The 26,976-nt window shown below is 41.9% G+C and overlaps 1 protein-coding gene across 2 annotated transcripts in view; it reads left to right on the top strand.

Annotated features, from left to right (window-relative positions):
- LOC147633735 (uncharacterized) overlaps positions 1-7,115 on the top strand; it is a 49,735-nt gene extending 42,620 nt beyond the window's left edge. For both annotated transcript variants that reach the window (XM_086804764.1, XM_086804765.1), the window contains exon 7: positions 6,779-7,115. In XM_086804764.1, coding sequence (XP_086660890.1) covers positions 6,779-6,976 — 198 coding nt within the window. In that variant the 3' untranslated portion in view covers positions 6,977-7,115. The remainder of the gene's footprint in view (positions 1-6,778) is intronic.
- The last annotated feature ends 19,861 nt before the right edge of the window (positions 7,116-26,976 follow it).

Raw genomic sequence — 26,976 nt, 5'->3', positions numbered from 1 at the left:
GGAGGCAATGTCCCAAGCGGAAGACCGAGAAGGGTGAAGATTCCTCAGCAGCAATCATGAAGACTCCGGCTTTTGTGCACCTGGAGGTGGTGGACACCGATGTTTCATTTTCTTCAGGTAGGGAGGAGATTGGAGGACTCTCCGCAACGGATACTCGGGAGTGGATGGTGCTTCCAGGCACATGACTCCTTCCCGTTCTGATTTACAGGATCTCTGCACGTGTTCTGGTCACATTCTTACTGGGGATACGTCCACTATCCCAGTTCATAGTGAGGGCAGGATGGAGATAGTTCCCGATAGCAGAGGGAGGAAGCATTCCTCCCAGGTGTTGTATGTTCCGTCACTTGGTTTTCATATGTTGTCAGTGCATCAGGTTTGCAAGACTGGCGTACGGGTGGATGTTGATGAGCATTTTGTTGCTTTCTGGGACAAAGCAACAGGCCAGGTAGTTTGGGAAGGTTGAGTGGAGAATGGAGTTTACAAGCTTTCAGCACTCTCTCTCCTTGGTTCTCAGGTTTGTGATGAGTGGCATTCTGGTAATGGCCACTTAAGTGTGGACACGCTGCAAGTGCAGGCTTTCCGGGACCAGATGGTGGTTAGCTTGCCAGTTGATGGCAGCAGTTGGCAGGAACTTTCCAGTACTGATGTTGGTAGTTCTTGTGTTCGTCAGTCAGAGGAAACTGAACAGGTAACTTATGCTCTGATGTCTAGTAGTATTCGGGACAAAGAAACTCTTGTAGATGAGGATATTCTTTCCACGGGGACCTTTTGGAAAGCCAGGCAGGTGGCAGTTGATTACTTGCAGAAGGAGTTGGTTTCTCCAGGTTTTGTGGTTCCGGATTCAGAGGGGGTAGTTGACAGGTTTCAGAAGGCCTTGCGTGGTCTTCAGCAGGTTTCCAGGACTTGGTTTTGCACTGTAACAGGTGTTGATCCTTGTGAGCAGTGTGATGCCTCTTTGACTCAGAAGTAGAATGGTTCATTGATCTGGTTGATGGACACCAGTTGGACGGGAGCTTCCGGATGAGGCAGTTGAGCTCATGGTTGCAGATGACTCTTTGGGAGACAGGATTGCGTTTTCTGTGGTTTCTGCGGCATGCGAAGGATCATGGACTCTTGTACACAGGAGGGGGATTGATTGATGGAGTCCGACTCCACGGTTGGAATGACTCAGTTTGGGGAGGAGATCCGGACACGAGGAGATCTACTTCAGGCCCAGGAGCAGTTTTTTGGAGCAGTAAGAGGCAGTCATCTTTTGCCTCGTCGATGACAGAGGCAGAGTACCGGGCTGCTTGTGATGCTGCTTGTGAGGTGGTGAGGATGCAGAGGTTGCATTGCAGGTTTGGGCTTCCTCTAAAGGAACCCATGGTCATCCAGAGGCACTTTGTTCGTGAACAGATTGTTGCTGATGACATCTTGCTAGAGTTCTATTTGACGGAGGACAGTACGGTGGACCTCTTCACGAAGTCGCTATCTCAGGATTTGCTCAGGCGGCACCCCAGCTCCCTGTGGTTGGTTTCACAGCCAGGAGCTGAGAGGGGGTGTTAGAAGTCATCTCCTGTCTATATCTATACACCAGAGCCTTTGTTGTGGGTGTGCCCACCCTTATTAGGTGTTTTCTCATTTTTCCCCACTCTCCGTATTTTTCCCCCATTTTTTCCTTTTTTTTCTTGGCATGGGTGGCTGCCCTGTGATGGCAGGAGGACCCAGTTGTTGGCCGACTTCATCAGCATGTTTATGTTCTCATTTTGGAGCTGGCCGATTGGACTGGACAGGTCGTGGACCTTCTATGCTGGCCGACTGCTGTTTGCAAGTCGTGGGTGTCCTGTTGGCTGCCCTATAGCAGGCCGACTACTGTTTGCAAGTCGTGGGTGTCCTGTCGGCTGCCCTACAGCAGGCCGACTGCTGTTGGGGGGCGATATAAAATGCCCCCCCAGCCCCCTTGTCATTGTTGTACCAAGTTCGGGATTCTTTTGTGTATATAGAGCAGAGTTACACGCCTCTATCTCTCTCTCTCTCTTGTGCTGTGATTTTCTGCATTGCGTTTTGCTCGTGTTCCCAGATTTGGTCATCATCTCCGCTGCGTATTCTGACAGATCCCACTGTACAAGGGATAAGACCTAGGACGAGATTGTAAAATCAAGGCTCCCTATCCAGTTGTGTCAATACAGGCAAGATCAATGATCGTACATGATAGTAACAACTACTAGAATTGTCACTACACAACTAGTCATTAGCACTTGGCTATGACAAACGTGGATTGCGATTGAAGTGACAACTTTGATGAAATTTCTGTGGATCGTTTTCAGATTCGTAACTAGCAAAATCACAGATAAACTATCTAGAGTAACCGAAGCTATCCTTGAATCTAAAAGTGTAAGAAGGATTCCCCATATCAATCTTGACGACCATGATAATCATGACAAACATCCTAGCCAAAATCTAGATATCCAATGTCACGATTGTGACGTATGTATGTATCAAATCCTCTCTTCATTGCCGATTCCTGTTGCAGATGCAAAGAGTAACCAGCCAAGGGAACCCCAACTCTCGACTGGTTGCAACTCTTCGCCAAAGGATGTACCTCTTCATCGAATAGCCACATCCCTTCGACAAATGGTTGTATCCCTTGATGAATGGTTGTGCCTCTACATTGAATAGACACATCCCTTAGCCTAAAGTTGTATCCTTTCGTCTATGGCCATGTCCTTTCGTCAAAGGACATGCCTCTTCAAATGTGTCTCTTCATCTCCTATATAAGAGACCTATTGTACTCAGTTTAATCAATTCAATTCAACCTTCTCTCAAGTGTTCTCCTGAAGTCTCTTGTTAAGTGTTGAAGTAGTAATTAGTACACAATATGAAGGATTAACAATACAATCCTCACAGTGGTATCAGAGCTAAAACCTTCAGCTTTGCCCATGGTGATGTAACTTTTTTCCCACACCCACACACACGCACCTTTCGTGTCGTAGAGAGGGAACCCTTTCTGCATACCTGGATTACCCCCTCCCTGCTGCCGCTGGTGGTAGCCGTTCGCTGCAAGTCATGAACCCCCCCCCCCCCCCCTGCTGACTATGGAGCGCCTCGCATTTTCGGTGCAGGCCATGAGCCCCCTCCTCGCTTCGTGCAGCTGCCGACCATGAGCCCCCCTCTCTGCTGAGTATCGACCGCCCCCTCTTCGCATCGTGTAGATGCAGATTGCGGCGCCTTTTCGAAGAGGCACACCCTCTCTTCCGGTCGGGTACGTGACGATTCCAGGCCACCGTCACCCATAAACCACAAACAAAAAAAAAAACAATTTTTGCTACGTGGCATTTGGGCCCCTTGTAAAAAAAAAAAAACAAGTGTGCTCTTACGTGCGCGAGTGTGAAGCGCCTCCCCCCCCCCCTTCGGTTGGCGATTCGACGCTTAATCCCCCGGCTGGCAGGATGCCGCCGATTGCACTTTCGCTGTCATCCTCTCTCCTGGCTTTGCCCACATCACCCTGTGTGTGCGCTCTTGCCATTCACGTGCATGCTTCATGGACAATTTTCCAGAGGAGCCCTACATGCACATCCCCTACTTGAGTTACATCGACGAGATCCCTTAGGCTCTCCTTCCCGAACACAGCCCTCTGCATGCCCCCACTCCGGAACCGGTGCCACTTTCCGCCGATGTTGGGTGGATTAAGTCTCCCGGACTCTCCTATCCCAGTAGCCCCGGCCTCACAGGTGTACCGCATACATGTTAGCCGCCCGCATGCAACCGAACCCCACACTTGGGCGATCTGGACTATTTTCCTCACTGCGAGCCACTGTACCTTGTTCGTTTCAAGTACTTCCTGTCAGGGTACCCTCAGTTGGCACACTTTCTTCCAGAGTGCAGTGTGGATGGCCTCCGCAATATCCTCTCCATGCGCCCTCCTGTGACATTCTACTGCGAGATCTTCATCCCCGATTATACGCCATTATCTTCGGTGCCCAGCCCTTTGGCGGAACCAAGCGAGGAAGTGGAAGCAGACGAAGTAGCCTCCGAGGACGATCCCGAGGAAGTGGAGGACCCCGACTTCAAGTACGAGGATCCCGTTACTGCCTCTCCAGCAGCTGTTCCTCCCATCCTACATCCCGCGTGGACCTTTCCTGCCTCACCTCAGCACTCTCTCCGAGTTCTCTAGATGTCGACTTCGCACAATAACGTGTCTCCCGCGGATCCGGATCCTCAGATGGAGGCCTAGCAGATGACCACTCTTCAACAAACAGATGGAGGACTTGCAAAGGGCCCTTTTCGAAGGTATGGCATCAATGCGATCACAAATGGAAGACATGCAACAACAGAACCAACACCAGCGCAAGGGATCCAGGAAGTCACAGCGAGCACGTCGATCGCGTTCACCAACATCGTCATCATCCTTGGTGGGCCAGCAAGACGATCCCTCTAACTCCTCTCGATCCGACCGTCGAGGTGACAATGTTGAACTCAAACTTTTGTATAAATTAATGACCACAGCACAGACAAGAAAGATGGATATCAAGTTGCCTGAGCCCTACAATGGCCGCCACGATAAGCGGTTAATCAATCAGTGGCTCTACAAGATGGAGGTTTATTTCTCAAATACTGATTTGCCCGATAATAAAAAGGTGGCATTGGCCAGCACCCTCTTGAAAGATACCGCCTTCCTTGGTGGCGATGCAGGATTTCAGAAGGCAAGTCTACTCCGATGTGGGATAAATTCCGGTGTGCTCTTCACAAGGCTTTTGAGCCTGCAAATGCGAACTTTCATGCCAAGTCTTCTCTCCGCCGCCTGAGTCAAACTGGCTCCATGGTCGCGTACATCTCAGAGTTTCAAAAACTGGCTCTCGAGATAGAGACACTCAGCCCCTCTGACTAGCTTCACAGCTTCATTGACGGGCTTGAACCCACGATCCAAGACGAAGTCCATAAGTACAATCCTGTCACCCTGGATGAAGCAATCTCGTATGTCGAGTGTATTAGTGATTACAAGCGTCCTCCCAGAAACTTTTCCTCCGGTGACTTATGGGACTATTTTGTTTCGCTCATTTACTTGGGACATGATTTTGAAATTGGTATTAAGGAGACTTATTTAGTCTCGTCCATTTATTTGGGACATGGATTCTTTCAGTTATATTGGATTTTTGAGAGTGTCTCGTCTCGCACACTTGATTGGATATGATTATATCTTGGATTGATGGCTTGAAGTTTAATGTTACAGATAATTTTTAAGAAGCTGGGGAGGATGTCACTAGCCCGGACATCTCCCAATATGAAAGGGGTCTGCTAGAGTCTAAATATTTGGAAAATACAAGCTTTGGAAATGAGAGATTATGCAAATACAAAAGATGTAGCACTCGAAGCTTGGTCTAGGTGCTCGAGATGGTTTCTTGGACATAGAAATGGGCATTGGAGCTCAAGTGTCATCGAAGGATTGGGAAAGTGGCACGTACCTCAATGGGTCAGAGTGTCAGATTGTGAATTTGAAAACTTGGGTTCGAATCCTGTTACTAGCCATAGATGTTCCAGTTGTTGTGCCGGGGGGGCTTTTTGAAGCACCTTGACAGAATGTCTACGAATTGAGATATTTTTAGAGATGAATTTTTTATGGGAGGAACCATCTCTTGAATTGGGACATGTGGCACGACAGTGGATGAAAGTGAGACAAGTGGCCTCACTTGTCACCTCAGCTCTACACTAGTCATTATGGCTTTTACTTGCCATTCTAGCTCATGAGAGCCCTAAATCTATAAATTGGAGCCCTCTCTCTTCATTTGGGCTGGCTTTATTGCCACAAACTAGCCTCTACCATGTTTGCAACTCTTCTCTATTCTTGATGGTTCTCTACTTTGTACCACTGCTACAGGCTGCTGCCCCCCCTCCCCCCCCCCCGCCACGAGGTGTCGGATGTAGACGTCTCTCTATTACAGTTTTATGGAATTAAGTGGCATATGTTTAAGTTGCGGCCAATTTAAGTGTTTAATTGTATTAATGGTCAAGTGTTTTGTGAAACCCCTTCTTCCGCCTCTCTTGGAGTAACACTCAGTGCGTGCATTGAAGGCCCTTGTAATATGTGTGTAGTGCCAAGTATGGTGACTGCCCATCCACTAGTGAACTCTAGGCATGGCTGGATCTATCCCGCAGAAAATAGTGTGTACCACCCGATCCCCTAGAAAGCATAGATGCATCCACATATACTAGGCATGGTACGGAGATGAGGTCTTGAGAGCTCTCCGGTCCTTGGGATGACTCCATGTATCCTAAACTCCCCTGTATACTGACTCCTATACATACCCTGCAACCCTGGCAAATGTTTCGGGCTCTGATGTGTCTGTGTAGAAGATGATGTCCCACACTGTAAAGGTCTTGGAAAACCCTCTTGGATCTGACATTGCAGTTCCAGGTGGCCTTCAGAGCATCCATAACTTCCCCACAGAGAGAGAGAGAGAGAGAGAGAGAGAGAGAGAGAGCGCCATGACTGCACGGCCATCGCTGTGAACCCTCACCTTCACAGCGTCCATAGCCTTCCCGAGAGAGAGAGAGAGAGAGAGAGAGAGAGAGAGGAGGAATTCAACATTATTGCCAAGCCAGCAGACTAGCTATGCTTTATACCATGGCATCGAACTGCAGGGAGTGAGACCATTAGGAGCATGGGGTGGGACTTAAATCTGGGAACTCTTGGTAGAAGCTTGATAGGTAAACTGCCACACCAGCTCTCCACACACACAGAGAGAGAGAGAGAGAGAGTTAAGGAGGTTTGAAGAAACTAACGACTTTTTCCATATTGCAGTTTCAACAATTTGAATCTTACCTAAGGCAGCGGGATCGTGCAGGTGTTGTGATGATTCCTGAGACTGGGAAGATCTGGGCTCGTATCCTTTTCATTCTTCCTTGGTCTCATGAGATCTGTGATCTGCTAATGATATCTCACCAGCCAAGTGATGGCTTGATTGGTCTTTTGTTACCAATGGATATATCTTTCAGCTAGCTAGCTATTAAAGGCTTTGTAATTTATGGAACTCTACGGACTTTGGTTGTGCAAGCAAGAAGTTGGGCTTATCTGCATGTGGAATATTCTGTATAGATGATTTCATATCAAATTTATGTGGGCAGTGATTGATGTTAAATGAATTTGAATTTCTCATTTATGGTTGATCAAGACACTCATTCGAGCCAATGAGGTGATAGCTCAAGTGGTGAAGGTGTTTGCCGAGGACCAAGAGGTCCTTGGTTCAAAACCCCCCTTGGTGCTTCCTCGGCAGCATCGCCTATGAGTGGATAATTAAGTGCCTACAGGCAGGCATCGGGCGGAGAAAACTCGGTAACTATAGTTGGATCTTGGACAAAGGCTAGTCAGGAAAAAATTAAAAGACACATTCAAATATTGATAGTAGGAAGTGTAGGCAGTAGAGCTGATAGAATTGTTATGAAACCCTGAACATTCAAATCTTATCACTAGGGTATTACAATCAATTGTATACGTAAGGCACACTCGGGTTCATGCCATAACTAAAGAGGACTTGCATATGCCGCCTTAAAGTATAGTCCAAGAAGTAGGTTAGGATTTGATGTGCTGTACTGTCTATCTAAAGTGGTGCCAATCATTTCCAAGAGGTAGTCAAGCATTAGAATTTCACTCTTGGAAGCAAGTATGTTGCATGGCATCTTTCATCTTGTGTGTCCTTAATGTCCTCCCAACATTGTACCGTGGGGCTAAAATATATGTTCATTTGTTGAAATTACATTGATGTGTAAATGTTGCGTTGATCGATTCTTATGTTGAGATTGGAAGCTTTGATAGTATCCAAAGAGTCCAGTTGATACGAGTGGCAAGAGGAGGTAGTGGCTAGTAGTGTCAGCATTATTTACCGATAGTGAGAAAGCTGTTGCTAAGGAAATTTCATTCGCACCATGCTACAATGGGAGGGTGGTGTTTCTAGTTCTATGCATGATTATTTTAGGGTTAGGTATGCATGAGATTGGGCTCTTCGTGGTGGCTGACACATCGGGCTGGACGAGGTGTGGTTGTGTTGAATCGGAGTCAACACAGAGGTTGAATTCCTTGAAGCTCTTTGGGGGTGCCTGCAAGGTTCATATAGTTACCTAGGGGATGGGTCTAGTTTTCTAACTAGGTCAACCAAACTTAAAAATAGTCCAACCACTTATTACTAGTTTTAAGCAAGTATGTACATGAAGTTCTTAGACTTTCCTATTTGACATTAAGCTCAATCTTAAGGTTGTCGCTTTTTATGTTTCAAAATCGTCTTAGAAAAGGTAAGTGTCTATTTGAGTAGATAAGGTGGCAAAGCATCTTTCGGTAGGTTGGTTGCAAGGAATGAAACCATGTTAACCTACATAGCGGTTAACTGGACAAGATATGTCATGAAGTTGGCATGCGAGGTTAAGTGGTATGGTTCGGGACCGAACCTGGTGGTAGGCAGCTTGTCGAGGTGGTATACGATGTAGAGGTTCTTTATGCGAGGCCGCCTCCTATTGTGGAAATGGTTGGGACCCTTCAAAACTAGGTAGTTCGTAGAAGTGATCCGCATCATATGATTAACAGAATGAGCACCAAGACTACCATGGAATGATTGGCATGGGTAGATGGCGGTCTAGATCTTCTTGGCACAACATGATAAGATGTTTCGATCTCAAAGCAAGATGCTTAGAGATTAGGCTTTCTCGTGGTGATATGTAGGCTGGCAAGGTTGAGTTCAAACATAGGTTGCATACTTTGAAGCTCTTTGGAGGTACTTGCAAGGTCGAGACTTCTCTAGGCTATGGGTTGTATCATAGAGCTAGGCTTGTGCTCGCCATGGTCACCCCATCCAAAGATGTACCTGGAGGCTTGGTGTTGTTGAGGTGAGTTATAGATGTATGTGTGCATGAATATATCATTAGGTACGAGATGTGAAAAAAAGTTGTGATGTCCATAGTGAAACATAGAGGTGAAGTGCATGGATAGGTGTGCCATGCGTGTGTGCGCGCGCTCCTCCAAACTCAAAGATTGTTCCACAACTCACTGCTTTCTTCGACTCTCTTTCTCTTTCTTGACATTTGCTCAACATTCCTTTTCTTGGGGAGTCTAGATCGTTAATTGTTGATGGGACTTTGCCCATAGTTGTAATGGAGCTGGGCGATCTCTGTGACTCGAGAGATTTTGTGTAAGCAAGCACTAGGGATAGAGGTAATATGGATCAAGGGAGGGATGGGTCCAAGGCATTAGGGGCATTTGAACATATTTTGGACCTTTTGCTAATGAAAGTAATTAGCAACGGACTAATAGGAATAGAGGATTGTGCACATTTGGTCTCCTTTGAATATAGGGAGGAAGACTAGGCTGTAGGGAGGGGGACTAGGCTTTCAGCACTAATAATTACACTTGTTCCTTTCAAAAAATAGTGTGGTCCCAAAAAATCCTTAAAAATTTAAAATTTTTAAGATTCTCCCAACAAAAAGTCACTTTTTCTCCCAAAAACCTAGCTCAAATTTCATTATAGTATAAAATATCATTTTCAAGTCCGCTTTTCTTCTTGAACGTCCAAATTAAACTCTCATTAACTTTCCTCCCTTCTTCTTCCATCTCTTCAATATCCATCAAGCCGGAAACCCTAATCTGCATAGCATCTTCGCTTTCTCTTTCTCTCTCTCATTCGCCCAACCCTAATCTCACTACTACAGCCTCACAATTGATATAGTTGCACCACGAAGAAGACCAAAAGATGAGATTGAGGAGATCTCGTTGTACAACAAGAGGGACGATGATGGTGATTGGGTAAGAGGCATTTTGCAAGGGTGCTTGGGTTTTCTTGCAGCCTACTGCTATTGGTCTGTACCGAGTTCGATGACGAGATATGATGGAGCTTCATTGGAAGGGTCATTTACAAGGATTCAAAAAATCGAGCAATGGAGACTTGATGGCCATTATACAACATGTGTACACGGTACGAGACATCCATCTTCACCAACAAACATGTGTACACAGCACGAGACAGTGTGTACACAGCACGAGACAGTGTGTACAAAGTATGAGACGTGTACATAGAACGAGACATCCATCTGTAAGTATCCTAGGGAAAGAAGGAGGCATGTGATATTACGATAGCTACATCTTTCATGTTTAATGATCCTATTTTTGGGTTACAGATATTACGATAGCTACATCTTTCATGTTTAACGATCTTATTTTTGGGTTATAGATATTCCTTCCAACTTGGTAGAGGAGCAACCATTACGAAGCCTATCGGAACATTTCAAGCACTCCATGCAGACATTGATGAGGCACTGTTTTCTTGTAAAACCAGTGTAGATCTTCTTAAGGAAAATATCTTCTTTTATTGACACTCCTATGTGGTGCCAATGCATGACAGTGGGTTTGGTAAGCTAGATATCATCACATCTCCTCTCCTCTCTTCTGTTGAATAGCCAACTCCTGATGCTTGGACAGTTATGGTCACGAAATCAAAGATGCTTTGTGACATACAAGAATCTTCGAAGTTTACAAAGCCATCTTGATCTCTAGGTCTCAGCTGGGTATGCCCAATTCATCTTTTTGCTAAGATGTTCAATCAATTTACTTTCTCACAAACACTTACCATGTTTGTGTGCAAGAAAGTACTAGGTGATGACATAGTTGCCTTGCTTGGAGAGCAGTGGAACATTGTAGAGGAGTAGCATAAGGATGATACATTCAAGTGCAAAATAGTAGAGTCCAGTGTTACATTTCGGTATCTTACATTATACATTAGCTTTTATTACGAATGGTGGATAAGGAAAAACAATAGTTGGGTTCCATTTTGCAGGGTGGATGAACAAGTTGTTTTGCCTCTTGACATATGGGTTAGGTTTTCCAATAGTGTGGTGGAAATTGTAAGTGCAAGCAGGCATTAGAGCCTCCTCAATATCATGGGAAGTGAGGAGATAAGTAGGGCACAATTCAAGGTGAAGAATAGAAAGATTCAAATGCGAATGGAGTTGAAGACCTTGGTAGATGTTGATTGGGAATCTGATGGTGTACGCATGACTTAATAAGAAATCTTTGGAGTTTTTTTATGAAGTCTGTTTAGAATTATAATATTTGTCTTCGACTCTTGGGCTCCACTCAAACCAGTTTTGTAAATTTACTTATGTAATTCATCAATGAAAAGTTTTGTCTTGTGATTGATGTGTCTTTGGAATTTTTTATGAAGTTCTTTTAGAATTACAATATTTGGAGTTTTTTTTATGAAGTCCTTTTGGAGTTCTAATATTTTCCTTTTAGATATGTATTCGAGTCACGAGATGACATTTGAAGGTAATTCTGTCACAGTATCTCAAAACGCCCATTACAAACTCATGTTCCTCTCTTGAAAAATTTAAGTACAAATGTGTTCTGAGTACAAAACATGATAAAATGAGAAAAGAATTTCTCAATCTTTACAAAAAAATTTATAAAATTAGAAGAAAATTTACAAATATTTACAATGATAAATAGGGAGAAGAATGAAGCTTTCAGTTTTGTCTCCTCCAATTTTGTCTCCATCTCCTCTGGTTTTGTCTCCATATCCCTTTCTTTTGTCTCCTCTGGTTTTGTGGCCTCCTTTGTCTCCATGTCCATTTCCTTTGTCTCCTCTGGTTTTGTGGCCTCCTTTGTCTCCATGTCCATTTCCTTTGTCTCCATGCCCTTTTCCTCGGAGGGGAAGTGACTTCTTCAACTTTTATATTATCTGCCTTTGATTTCCTTTTCAATGCTTGGGGAATTGCAAGGATCTCAAAGGCTTTCCTATCCCTCATTAGAAGAAAGGGATGAAGAAATTTGTCAAACCTGTACCTCACCCTACTTACAAGTGTCATGTCTTTGTCCATCAAAGTGACTCTCCTTGCATGGGCAGCACATATGAAGCTATCATTCATAAAGTCTATAAGGAAGTCTTCACAAGCTTCTTATAGACATGCCACTACACTGCTCTACCATCTACAATGTCCCTTTGATCCTGTCACGTACTGTTCTTACAATTCTTATGAATGGTGCCCTAGGAATGAGAAGATGTGTAGACTCTTGTGCTTGCCTTATCTCAGCAAACAATTTCTTTTGTTTCCTGAAGGAAAGTTCTTGCCTTAGATATATTAGTTCTCCCCTTTACTGGTTTCTTCTTTGTAGTGGTTGCTTAGATGTTATTGCCTCAGCTTTAGTTTGAGGTTCTAGCTGTGAATCTTGCTGTTTTGGAAGGGAGGGATCAGGGTACACCATAATAGCAGTTTGCTTCGCGTATGAGCCATACTTGCCACAACGAAGCAATAGTAAGAAACCAAATCAAGATGATGATCTCAATCGCGCCGTCGCGAGGAGACGGAAAGGTACTTGTTGTCCAACGGAGCGATAAATCAACTTGAACCTAACTTGGAGACCTGGGATCGCTCTGTCGGACAGAATCGAACGAGGAGAAGAGTCGGAGAAGCGATGAAGCAAATCGGACCCTACTCGAAGACCTGGATTCGTGCCATCGATGGAATTGGGTGAGGAGGAGAAGATGCCTTCCGTCCACGGAGCGATAGATAAAATCTTGTTGAAGATGATCCTTAGAATCGTGCTGTTGCAAGGAATGGACCGATGCAAGAACCGTCCACGGAGGGAAAAGAAAAATTCAAAAATAAGGAAAATAGTTCTCGCGCCGTCAATGGAACCCGACAAAAGAAAATGAATAATAGAGTGTGATGTCATCATTGCAAGGATGACGTAAGCCTTACATGTGGCTCTTCTCGGCGATGATGTCAACCCTACATGTGACGAATCAGAGATAATGTCAGCCCTACACGTGGCAAATCGGCACACTTCGGTGACGTTAGCCCTTCACGTCCGTCATACACGGATGACGTTAGTCCTAATAATGTCTATATATAGTCGTGCCTTGTTTAAATTTTATTTTATTTTTCTTTCGGTCCCCCTTCCTTGCGCCGTAGATTTCTTTCATTCCCCCTTCACTTGCGCCGTGGGAATTCACTTCATCGTGCGATTAACAATTTCGGTTTTGGTTGGTGGTTGGTTCTTCATCCTCGCGCGCCGTGGCCGACAATTCGAGCATGGAGCAGGTGGTTCACTATTATGATCCTATGGAAGATGTAGAGACACTTGAAGAGATAATAGATGAACCTAGTGCCAATGAAAACATATTCAATTTGTTAAGGAGGGCTGGGCACGATGAACATCTTCTAGATGTGAAGCCTATATTCCTGTGGAAGATGTAGAGACACTTGAAGAGGTAATAGATGAGCCTAGTGCCAATGAAAACCTATTCAATTTGTTAAGGAGGGCTGGGCATGATGAACATCTTCTAGATGTGAAGCCTATATTCAATGTGCCCTTCAATTTAGAACATATTGTTTTAAGGACATGGCAAGCTCTATGTTAAGGGAAGAGTGGGCGGTATATAGTAAATTGGTTGGTATAGAAATTCTAAATGAGGGATCATCACAATATGTTCACATGTCCACAGCTTTGCCCTATCCTCATCTGAAAAGAAAAGCATGTTAGGAAGGTGGGATGCCTATTCAGAGATAAGAGGATAAACACTTGTCTTGACAACTGCCCTCTGCACAAGAAAAAGTGCAAGGTTCTTGAGTACTACTTTGGATTTGTTGCTTATCTATTTCTTTATGATGCAGACAAAGAGGACTACACAAAGGATGAACTGGAAGTTCAGAAGGGTCAAAAGGTTTCGCAGGCTTCATTTGTCACGAAGATTGAATCTGAAGATGAGGTTATGGACTTGGTTTCTGGTGATGAGGAGTGCCTTCTAAGCACAGGGTTTGATGTGGCAGAGTTTAAGGCATCCATTGTTATTGATGAGGGATCATCTGTGCATGGAGAGCGCTTAAAATCAAACTTTGTCATCCTTGGGTTGCCCTCCTTTCTTATAAATGGCAAGAATTTTATCCTTCTCTCCCACATACAAAAGCTTTATAATTTAAGGGAGGATTATTATCTCGCAATTATTGCAGATGGTTGTGAAGCTGCCAGAGGTATACTCAATGTGGAGAATGAAGATAAAGAGGAGTTTCTAAAGTTGGACAATGAGGTGACAAAGAACTTCATTGAAGCCCCTAGAGCCATGTCATTGTGCTTTGATAAAGCCAAGAAGACTGAATCTTCTCTTCCCACCAACCACAGAGCTAGAATTTCAAAGTCTTCAAGAGGAGTTGGGAATTACTGAAAAAACGGGAAGAGAGTCCTTGCCCGGCCTTGATCAAGGAAATGAAGAAGGCTCCATCAACCTTTGAGATGCCAAGTTGGAAGAGGATGAGAACCATAAGGTAATTTATTTGTTCTTGAGTGAGTTTATGGTATTGACTGAATTTATGTGAAAGCCAAGTTATTTGTTTGATGCAGATTGAGCTTGATAATATCGATGGTTTCCTTGGACGTGGAGGTGCTGCCACGCGTGCAAAAGTTGGCCAAGATGCTACTCTTGCAAACTACATCCCATCTATTGACAAAGAAATATTTATTGTCTACCACAACAAATATTCTAGTGATGCTGAAATTCCACTCCTCACACTCAAGGCACTATCTAGATATATGGGCTATTCTTTTATCCCTTACAATACACATAAGGTCATGCTTATAGAGAAGTGTGCTGCTATTCGTATCTTTGGATACAGTACAAGATTTTGGCCTTCCAAAATCGGATACTTCCACTGTTATGCTAGCTTTGCTCTAGGTGCCAGACTAGACGATGTAAATGCACTCAAGGGTTATAGTCGCAAGAAGTTTTTACGCTATAGAGGATAAATGCCTAGTGTAGAGGAAGAGCAAGTAGAGAAGAGACTCAAGAGCAATTAATTATCTTATTTTGTAAATAGTTTGTTATATTTTTTATGTAATGAAATGATGAGATTAAGTTTTAATTGCAAGTCTGTATATTAAGCAAAAATATTTACAACACTCTTCAAAATGTTATAAATTTCTTATACAAAATTTCGTTACACTAAATCCAAATTCTTCCTTCTCGTCTTCTTGATGATCTCCATGTTGCATGATGTGTTGGTTTTGTGCCAGCTTTCCACTTCAGTGATCTCCTCATTTTGGCTTGATTTCGTACTGCCTTTTGCTAAATCACTCGTACGGGTCTTTTCCATTGATAGTTTTCGCCCAAAAGTATATCCATGTCGAGTGTTTTTGAAATATACTCCTCTAGCTCAATAGTGAGATTTTTTCATTCCTTGGGTGCTCCACATGTCAAGAGAACCATATTCATTCATGAAGTATGCACCATGAGCATACAAAATGTGATACAACAGAAGAAAACAAGACCAATTCAGAAGCTATTATTCATAATCATTTTAAATTGATGAGTAGAAAGAAACTCTACATGTTTACCATGTACTGCGTAACGTTGGTATCACCCCATGTATCGACCATGGCTTTTGTAAAATTTTGAAGCTCTTCTTGAAATTTTGGCGCTCTTGTACAATCGTCCTGCTTTTGGTCATTAATTTAACCATCTTATTGAAGTCTGACCAAACCTTCTCATGTAGAACTACAGGTCTTAGATTAGTGTAGTCAAACGTTGTACATTTAGACAAATCCTTCCACAAGTCCCAGGACTTTAAGTTCTTTACTTTTTCTGGCCTCTCTAGAAAATGTCTTGCCTTATATCCACTCATAGACACCTGCTGGGCCACTTCATGATTTATGCCAGAGGTCTTCTTTTATTAACAGTAATTTGCACATTGCCCCCATGGCACCCGATTGAGTTGAGTAGATCCTCTACTTTTTGAAGAGCTTCATGTTGTCTTTCCTTACCTTATATAGTAAATGCATAATCAACGTGACACTTGAGCAGCAGACGATCAAACACAGGCATGAATGCATGCAAAGTACAAAAGTGGACATTCTTGAGTTCAAAAGGAATAATAGGATTCCAGTCTCTTGAATGCCTATTTGGCTCAACTAGCATGTTAGCAAATAAGACACCACCAACCCAATTGTTGCCCAGCATCATCATCCACTGTGTCATTCTCATCATCTTGATTCTCTAGCTTCCTCTTCCTTCCTGCTTTCTTCTCTTTCTTTTCTCTCACCATTCTCATACACCATGGACAAGGATTTGGGGTGTTAGCACCTTGTGGACACCCAAGAAGGCACTTTCTTGTCTTCAAGACACCTCCTAAATGCTAGTCTACTGTCTAAGTGCCCTTACCTCCCACTTCTAATTTTTTTCCTAAATCTGTGCTTTGAGTGATGACATTGGTGATCCATGGTATCCTATCAAACATCTAAGCTAGCATTTCATGTGTCTCCTTCGGTACTTCAAACACCCCAAGCCACCATATCTCCCTCTCAGATTGGACACTAAAAGAGAGAAAACTTGACTTGCAAACCCTCTCTCTATTGCTCGTCCGATTATCTGGGTTTTTATTAGAACCTTCCAAAGGTAACTCAGTCTCCTCAGTCATGTTGATCTCACTCTTTGCATATGCCATTGCCTCATTCATAAGTGTGATACTCATTCATGACCTCTTACCTTTCACAATTTGACACTCATCCACTTTCAACACAAAACTTACCTTGTCACCTTGCATATGACAAACAAAAGTAGATAAGTTTTAGTACTTAAAAGATTTTTCTATTAGCTCTCAAGGAATGTAAAAAAATCATAGCTCTCTGGACGCTGTAGATCAACAAACATATTGTTGAACTCATTGTAGGGATACATGATCTTACCATTTGTGCCTCGCTTTTCTCCCTAATCTCCAATGGTTAATGTATCATTGATGCAATATTATTCTCCAATTTTGCGTTGCACATCATCATTGCATGTCCTCTTTGCTAATCTTATCTTTCTAGGGACAGGAAAAATATTCCTTATGATGCCTTGTTTGGAGTGTATCTTTTAGCAATTGATGGAGGAGGGCTTGATATCCCTTTGTGCTAATTCCCACCTCATCGCATTCATTCTGAATCTCCTCAACACTTAGAAGATTGGTAATGTCATCCATTATCTCATTTGCGAGTACCTAACGTATCTTCTTGTGGCGTGGGTCTCGAATGATGGAAAGAATGTCATGCCTCCTCACACAACTACGTAATATTTCTCCAAAATCTTGAGGATCATTATCACCACATGCTTCTTTCAAAAAGTTCATGTCACAAACCAATAAAGATTACCAAAAACACCTTAATCTACTACTTATAACAACCACAACAACCAAAAATACCCTAATCAAAATTACTTGCAATAATAATAGACAAAGAAAAAAAACCAAACCTTGCTGCATGGATTCTTCGCTTGCGAGCACCACCACCAACTATGAGTTTTTCAATGTTATTGATTGTCCTCTTTCCCTCTCTTGCTCCCATGGGGGCAATCTTCATGCGAGAGATTGTCTTGCAGCTTCATAACGCGAGCCTAGATTTCTCTTTGTCTCTTTTCTCTAGCTCTACAATATCATTTTGTGCATTGAGTAGTGCATGTTGTGCACTACTCAAAGTGCTTTGTAAGCTTTGTGTTTGTGAGTGGAGGAATTGGACTCTCCATGCATCACTCATGCTTAACCTTCTATAGTACCCAAGCAGTCCATTCTCACCCTCTCCAACAAACTAAATAAATGAAAGGGAGATTAGTGAAGGGTGGAGGACAATGCGAAGAAGGATCATTAGGATATAAATATCCATCAACCCAAAGATCCACATTAGGATATAAATATCCATCAACCCAAAGATCCACATTAGTCCGACCCTATTATCTTCTTGCATGCTTCTCCTATGCATTCAGACGTTCTTTCTTGATTGGTGTATATTCATTCAATATGCGAATATGCAAGTCCACCTTCCGCACTCTTGTTGAATCTGAAATTTATGCCATTTAAAAAATGAAAGAGACTATTCTGAAGTGACTCAGGGCTATCCTATATGATTTTAAAGTATTGGATGCATTAGGCAAAATATGGACTCTCATTTTTGCCCCTTAAGGATTTCCACACCTCCTCTCTCTAGAAAAATGGGCTTATAATTTTTGCAAATCAACTCAAAAGTGAGTGGAGTTTGGACATTTGGAATCTACTCTTCAAGACATTTCCAATGATATATAACATGATAAGTAATTTTGAATATTCAAGAAGTCCCCGAATTGGTGATGACATGGCATGTAACATGCCATGTCATCACTAATTTGGGGACTTCTTGAATAATCAAAATTTTCCATCATACTATGTATCATTGGAAAGGTCTCGATGAGTAGATTTCAAATGTGCAATCTCCGCCAACTTTTGATTTGATTTGCAAAAATTTCACCATAAGCCCATTCCTCTAGAGAGAGGAGGTGTGGAAATCCTTAAGGGGCAAAAATGAGAGTCTATATTTCACCTAATGTGTCTATTTGTGTGCTTAATTTCCATTTGAAGTTTATTTTATAAAAGAGCATTGAAATGTTGGAGCCCAAGAGGCTTAGATTTCATTGCTTTACTCCAAGAAGTAGCTTGGAAATTGTGATTAAGAGTCTATATTTCACCTAATGTGTCTGTTTGTGTGTTTAATTCCCATTTGAAGTTTATTTTATAGTAGAGCATTGAAATGTTGGACCCCAAGAGGCTTAGATTTCATTGCTTTACTCCAAGAAGTAGCTTGAAAATTGTGATTAAGAGTGAAATCCACTCCAAAAACATGAGCATTTAGCTCCTTTAGGTTAAATTAGAGTGAAGTTATCAAATTTTTTTATATGTATTTTATATTTTTTATAATTTGTTCATGCATTATGGAATTAGTATAGTAAGCATGCTAAACCATCAAAAACGCTTGATTAGTTGTATTACAATTCTTAATTATGATTATAAACATTAATCACATCCCATCAAGTCCAAAAAATCACAAAAACCACAAAAGCCAAGCCTAACTAGCTCTCAGGTAGGAGACGTGAGCCCACAATCTTGTGTAAAAAGACATGAATTAAGACACATTAGTGTGTAGAGGTGAGCCTAGACATGTGATCCATGAGCCTAGACACATGAACTTGTAAACATGAGCCTATAGATATGAGTTTAGAGGTAGGTATACCTAATATAGTATGGACCAATTATTATAGACATAAATACCCGTATGGACATGTCCTTGGAATATTTTCTTGACCTATAATATGTACTAGCTATAAATTCCAAGGAAAATTCTTGTCCTTTGTAATTATTAGGAGATTAAGTATATACTTATTATCACACACCAATCCTATCACATAGGCCCAGTTCCTTGATTTTCGTATCCCAGGTAGGCTCATGTTATACAAGGGAAGTATGTGAGCTGAGTTTATACAAAAAAGATATGAGCCTACATGATTTGAATTTAAACAAATGAGCCAACACGTGAACCTACATGCATGAAAACTTGCAAATGTGAGCATGTAGACATGAGCCTAGACATGTGAGCCTTCAAGCATGAAAATTTACAAATGTGAGCATGTAGACATGAGCCTAAACACATTAGCTAAGAGACGTGGCCACAACACACAACTTATATACGTGAACCTATAGATGTGACATTGGAGATGTGAGCCTAGAGATGTGAGTCTAGAGGCATGAACCTAGACATATGAGCCTAGACATGTGAGCCTTGCAATAGAAAAAAAAAATCTTAAACCATTCTCATACTTGATCCAAAAGCCCTCGAGACCTTTGACACGTACCCAATCTAGACAAATTGTTGAAAATAACAATACAATTAATTGTAGCGCATCAAACCATCCTCAAACTGACCAAGTCATCAATCCTAGCAACTCAACAGAGTGCTCCCTAGTTTAGAAGGCTAGACTCCTCGAATGAGCATCTTTGGGAAGAAATATGCAAACAAAACAGATAGGTAAGTGGAGGGGTGAGTAGCAGAACCCCTAGAAGCAGGAGTCACCCACAACAGCACCTTAAATTTTATGAAGGAGGCATTTGACTGCCCTATTTTTGGGTGTAGCTGCAATGATAAAGTAAGAGCAGGACCATGAACTTGGGTAGGAAGCGATAAAACCATGTTAGATGCCAAAATGTTTCAAACATTTGGTGTCGATCTTGAGTTGGGGTTATCCGCCCCACTGACCGTGACCTCGACAAGCAACCTAATAATCGTAGTACAAAAAATGAGACATGGCCCTTTTGTTATGCCATCATGGACATGTGCTCCATAATACACCCAATAGCAAGTGCACATAGTTTAAGTAGGAGTCTCGCTCTCCACATGATCTCATTATAGAAGTGCCTTTATCCATGGAACCAAGTTTTAGTTCTTCTTCATTTGGACAATAAACACAAAGCACAGGGATGGGTAAAGAACCAATGTTCGGGACTACCTCAAACCAAAGGGATCCACACAAGCCTTCACAAAATGTATCCTTAACCACCAGAGTGAGTCTATAGACTCCAGGCTAGGCTAGTGGAGGACAAGTTCCATTAGAAATTATGCAATACAGTTATAGTGATATGTGTGGACTAGCCGAGGCACTTTTTCCCTCTTTAGGAGGTTTTTCCCCCCTTGCTAACATACACCCATCTTGAGGTGTACTTATCATCTTTGTACATCACACATTCATTATATATATATCATCTCATTGTGTGATCCCTTGAGCTTCTCCATTCTATGTGTGTGTGTGCATTCCTGCAACCCTATTTCCAACATTTGGTATAAGAGCATACGCTCCTTGCTCCTATGTTGCTGCCTACCCTGCACCCCAAGTCATCTATCTTCTTGAATCAGATCAAGGAGACCTTTTGGGAGAAGAAAGAGGACCGTGAAGTGTATAGTATTTTATACTGAAGTTTTGCGGTCAGATTTTTGTTTTGACTGCATTTTAGGGGCTATTCACACAATTTTTGATTTTTTGCAGACATCTTTTTTTGATTTTTTGCAGACATCTTTGGGGACTAGATTTGCACTGTTCTTTTTCAAATTCTACAGTAGTTTTGTTAGGTCTACTACAGACGGCTGTGTAGATACCCGGAGAAAGCATCTACAGGCTTCACTTTAGCGACATCGATCTCTGTATCTTACAAGTAAAATGTCTACTCACTGTACTCTGCATTTCTTTCATACACCTTGCAGGTCTCCATTATCAGCGACCTTATATTAGTAGCCACCTTGGTTGCATCAAAGAGCACTCAGTACTTTGTAGGTTGCGTGATTACTTGCTTGAGTATTATCAGAAATGGCAACAGTGATGTATTTCAGATGTTATGCTGAGGATAAGCTTGATGGGACCAACTACCCGTTTTATGGTCCTATATGATGTGGCATTATTTGGTAAAACGGTGTAGCTAAACATAAAAACAAGTCTCTCATGGAGATGGTACCTTGTATGGTAAAAAGTCAGGAGTTAACTCATGGTTTCTGGCTAGAAGCAGTCATGTGTGCAATATATATTTTGAACAGGTGTCCTACAAAGGCTTTGCATATGATTACGCCTTTTGAAGCTTGGAATGGCAGAAAGCGCTCTATGGCTCACTTACACATTTTTGGTTGTCTTGCTTATGCACTTGTGACTGAGAGCAACTTTGCAGGCTTGATGATAAGGCTATTAAACGTATTTTTGTGGAATACAGCTCAGAAAGTAAGGGTTACCATCTCTATCATCCTGCTTCCAAGCGGATTCTTGTGAGTAGAGATGTTGTAGATGCAATTCAGTCCTTGATTTCATGTAAAAAACAACAGTGTATGTTTGCAGGACATATTCGACACCCTCCTTCCATTATTCAATACAAGACACATTGATACAAAGCATTTGGGTAATTCAAGGAATGTTGAAAAATCAGCCCACACAGGTTACAAATCAGCACACTTTTTAGCCCACAGATCAGCCTAGTGATGAGGCAAATGTGGTTGATGCAGTTGATGAGGAGAGAAGGAAAATTGTGGATTAAAAAAGTATGCCAAAATGGCTGGTGCAAACACTACATGACAGCAAATTGGCCACTCCTTTGCTTATAAGAACATGAGTAGGTTCTCATCATGTATCTCATATTGATGCAGGTTATGCTCTTATTGCCAGTTTATGTGATGAAGAGGAACCTGTCTCCTTTTATGAAGCAAAAGAATCTAAAAATTGGATGAGTGCTATGCAATCTAAGTATGATTCGATACTAAAAAATGATACATGGATTTGGTAGACTTGTCTCTTCGGCAAGAAGGCCATTATTACGAAATGGGTTTACAAGCTCAAACATAGAGTGGATGGTAGTGTTGAGTGATATAAAGCTAGGCTTGTTTGCAAAGGGTTTTGCACAACAGAAAGGCATTATTGCAAAGAGTTATGCAGAAGAGAAAGGCATTGACTATGGTGAAACCTTTGCACCCACATGTTGTATGACTACCACGCAAATTATCATTGCATTTGCAGCACATAAAGATTGGAATGTACGTCAGCTGGATATCAAAACTGCTTTCTTGAATGGAGATTTGCATGCGGAGTTCTATGTATATCAACCTCATGGTTTTGTTCAGAAAAGTCAAGAATCAAAAGTATGTGGATTAAAGAAAGCTTTATATGGTCTTAAGCAGGCTCCCAGAGCATGGTATGAAAAGATACATGCATACTTGGTTGCACATGGTTTCTGTAGCAACTCAACTGACAATACCCTCTATATTAAGAGATTAAGGATGTTTTATTGGTCATCGTGTTATACATTGATGACATGCTGCTCACAGACCTTGATGATGATCATATTTTAGCTTTTTTAGCTGATTTAGAGAAGTCTTTTGAGATGTCAAATCTTGGACCATTGCACTATTATTTGGACATTGAGTTTTGGCAGCGTAATGATGGCATTGTTATGCTGCAGAGGAAATACATAGATGCATTGTTGAAGAGGTTCAATCTTGAAGATTGAACCTGTGGAGGCTACACCTATGGAGTCAGGTTTATGACTAAGTCTTGAAGATGTAGGTGACTCTTTTGATGCTGGCTCTTTAGTCAGATAAACCTGGCTACACCTATGAAGCCACATTTATGACTAAGTCTTAAAGATGCAGGTGACTCTTTTAATACTGGCTTGTATCAAGAAGCTGCTAGATGCCTTATCTTTTTGTGTAGCATCAAGCTTGACATTCAAGAATCATCAGAGCAAAAGCTTATAGCTTTTTAGATGGCTTCTCTGGCTATAATCAAGTGACCCAAGTGTAATACAAGATAGTGTTTGCGATAAAATGGAGAACCTACACATATCACATCATGCCGTTCGACTTGACCAATGCTCCCACCACCTTTCAACATGATGTGTACAAGATTCAAGGAACATTGAATGACACCCAAGCATATAAAGATTTTGATCAGCCCATTCAAATCATATGCAAACCATATATAGGGGGCATATGGACTATACAAACCACACCGAGGAGCATGTAAAGATATTGATCATTTTGACCATGTGTAGACCACATGGAACATGTAGAGCAGAACATTACAACCATGTGCAAACCACACGGAACATGGAGAGCATGCTATGAAAAGACCAAGCATGTATAGATGAACATAGAGCTCATTCCAACCGTATACATACATCACATGGAGGAGTGTGCAAAGCACACCTATAAATGACCAATCGTATGGAAATCACATATAGTGCGATCACACTTTGTTGTATGGACTATGTAGACCACATGAAAATAATGTTGACCGCATAAAGATCGTGTTGTGGCCCACCATCGTCATAGTATACTAACTAGAAAGACGGTAAGGACTAGACATGAGTTAGAAAGACGGTAAGGACTAGACATGAGCTAGAAAGACGGTAAGGACTAGACATGAGCTATATAAAACACACATTGAGCATATAGAGATTACATAGAGCCCATTATGACCATGCACACATTGAGCATATAGAGATTACATAGAGCCCATTATGACACACATTGAGCATATAGAGATTACATAGAGCCCATTATGACCATGCACAGGAAAGCGACATCATATATAGAGATCACATTGAGCCCATTCTGCTCGTGTACGAGACACATGGATCATATAAACCACACCAAGAGATGACAACAAGCATGTAAAGATATTGGGTAGCCCATTCAGGCCATCATGTATAGAGACCACGTGGACCATGCAGAGCACATCATGAGAAGATAGAGATCACATAGAGCCCATTCTAACCATATATGGATTAGATGGACTGTATGGAGAACATCAAGATTACACCAAGCATGTAAAGATCTTAGGCTATCAGTCTCCCAACCATATACAGACCGTGGACCACCATGCAGCAGGGCACATCATGTGAGTAGACTGATAGACACCATATGTAGCCCATTATGACCATGTATGAGACATATAGACCATACAAACCACAAAGATCATGTAAAGACCTCTGGCAACCCATTTTGACCGTTGTGTACAGAGATCACATAGACCATTCAACAAAGGACCGCATAGAAAGAAGCATGTAGAAACCCATTCTAACCATATGCGGATCACGTGGACTATATAGAGACACACCGGGAGAAGACCATATGTACAAACCATATAGACCATCAAGGGCCATGATCTATGACATCATCGTGCATGGCCATCATTATGGATGATGCATGTATATCCATGGTTCACATGATACCATGTATGTCCATGATGCATGTATGCCATGTTACATGCTGACATGGATTCATTACATGTTGATATGGACACATCAACTGCCACATCATCAAAATAGTCCACATAAGCAAAACCCATGGTATCAAAGATCATAAAAAGGAAAAAAAAGCTTACTGCCAAATGCTGGCCAAATAAAGGTCCCTTATAATAGTGAATATTGGGTCTGTCGACCCATGTGCTCTAGTAAGGAGCTTTGATGGCAATCTAGGTAGACTTTGGAAAAAGGATGCCATGCACATATAAGGTCCCACAATGAAGTGAATATAGATCTAGGTAGTTAATCTCAATAGGACTAAGAAGACTGATATACATGTCTATATATAGTATCCGAGGTTAGTCGTGTCGTCATAGGTAGGGTGTGTCCGGGGCTGCCCCCTACCGACTTGGTCTGTATGGACCAAATTGATCACATCACCCAACTAGTACCGTAATAGATTATAACAAAGACCTACTAATCTTAGCAAATCTTTCAGATCCATCTAAGGACAAGGTGTTATGGTGCTAGGAATATCTCCTTCTACCCAAGAGTGCAGCCAATCAGCTCGCACTTTACATACATCCTACTTGGCATGTTGCCATGTCTACATAACCTGTCTCCTAACCATGTGGCAACACATGGCCTGCTTACCACCTTACGAGCAATAGGTTCTTGTGGCTACTCTCCTTTTTGAGAAAACAAGTTCTTATGTCTGTCACGTAGCTTCTGCACTTACGCTTCACATCCAGAGGGGTGAAAAGAGCATTGTGAGTTTGTCTTTGATGCGCTCATAAGTCTGTGTGTTGCAGATATGGGAATCGATTCTTGAATTTTTGGCTCAAATGTTGTCGAGGCGGTAGGTAAGACTCCTGGTTGGTTACCATTAGGGTTGCTTAAACACACAAGCTCTTGTGTAGGTGCTGAATGCACGAGAGTGGTTGAGTGACTTGCTTGGTGTTGCTTGGGCCTCCATTCTTGTCAAACTTTAGGTGAAGCTGTTGGGATTAAAGTTGATAGCAAGGCTATCTTCACTTTGTTCGACTTTGGCAACCATAGGATGGGATTACCATCAGAGTATCCTTGTTGTTGAAGCACATGCATAGGCAACCATCTTTGATGATGAACATTATAAATTGGATGCCTTTGGTGTTGAGGTTTGTTTCTTTTGAACAAGCTTAGGGGACTCATTGATACGCTTGAGAATCCAAGCTCCTCTCCATCTACATGGCATTAGAATGGCATATACAAAAAACATAAGCACGACATACACGCAACATATGCACAACATACACAAGGTCTTAATGAAGGGAAAATCATCTCATCACTCATATGTGGAGAGATTCCTGGTGATGGCCAAAAACAAAACCTCATGTGGGCAACCTCACTACAATACAATCACATGTTGTGCTTGTATTGACACCTATAATAGTAAAGGTCCTATCTCCCACGTTGGCATTCAGCAACATATCAAAGATATGTTCTAGCTCTATTGGACACTCCTGGTTCAGAAGTGCATGGCCTATCTTGAAAGGATCCCCAGACACATGCCATCATCTTTGTAGAATAACATCCTGCTACACCATGTTGAGTAGAGTTATACATCAATTGTTATTATAGGATATAAAAGACATACCTTTACAATCTTTTCACATGTGGTCGATTATTACACCTATTAATGCCAAGGCTTCTATAACGGTAGAGGAAAAAGCACTTTGATGTTCACTAGGAGTGCCGAGGACTACTGTTGTGGTACGATGAGACACTCCTACAATGCGTACATTTTATAAGTGCATGCACCACACAAATACATTTTATAAGTGCATGCACCACACAAATACTTTACATTATCATTACCAATGAGTAAAATCATACCTGGAAAATTCATTTGGATTGGAGTCAAGTCACCCAGGCTAGGTGGATTAATTGGTCGCAATGGTGCATTTGGCGCTTCACATCTTGCCAAGCTTATCTGAATCCATAACTTAATCTATGTTAGTATCCAAATAATGTAATAATAATACCAATGAACCACAAGTAAAAGAGTGCCCTGCTTGTGTCGCTACATGACCAACTTCTTCAACTTTTGGGGTTGCCTCGATCTTGTGAGTGCTATCATCAGAATCGCTTTCATAATATTATGAATGGAGAGGTATCAGAGTCGTCCTCTTCCTGTAGTGACTTTCCTTTTCCCTTTCCCTTCGTTGCATCCTTTTTTGGCACTTTTGCCCTTCATCATCATCATCATATCCTCTTCATGTTCATCATCCTCTTCATCTTTCATAAGACCTTTGCCCTTGCCTTGAACATGTGATTTGTCACGTAGACTTCTAGGCTTCAGAATAGAATTCACAATTCAAGAAGATATAAGAAACAATATTTAAAATAAAGTAAAATATCTAATTGTATAGTTCATACTAT

The sequence above is a fragment of the Cibotium barometz genome, chromosome 11 (assembly GCF_041138505.1).
Source record: "Cibotium barometz isolate CiBa-2024 chromosome 11, ASM4113850v1, whole genome shotgun sequence".
Taxonomy (NCBI): domain Eukaryota; kingdom Viridiplantae; phylum Streptophyta; class Polypodiopsida; order Cyatheales; family Cibotiaceae; genus Cibotium; species Cibotium barometz.
Note: the sequence above shows the minus strand (reverse complement) of the source record. Positions and strands in the feature narration are given on the sequence as shown.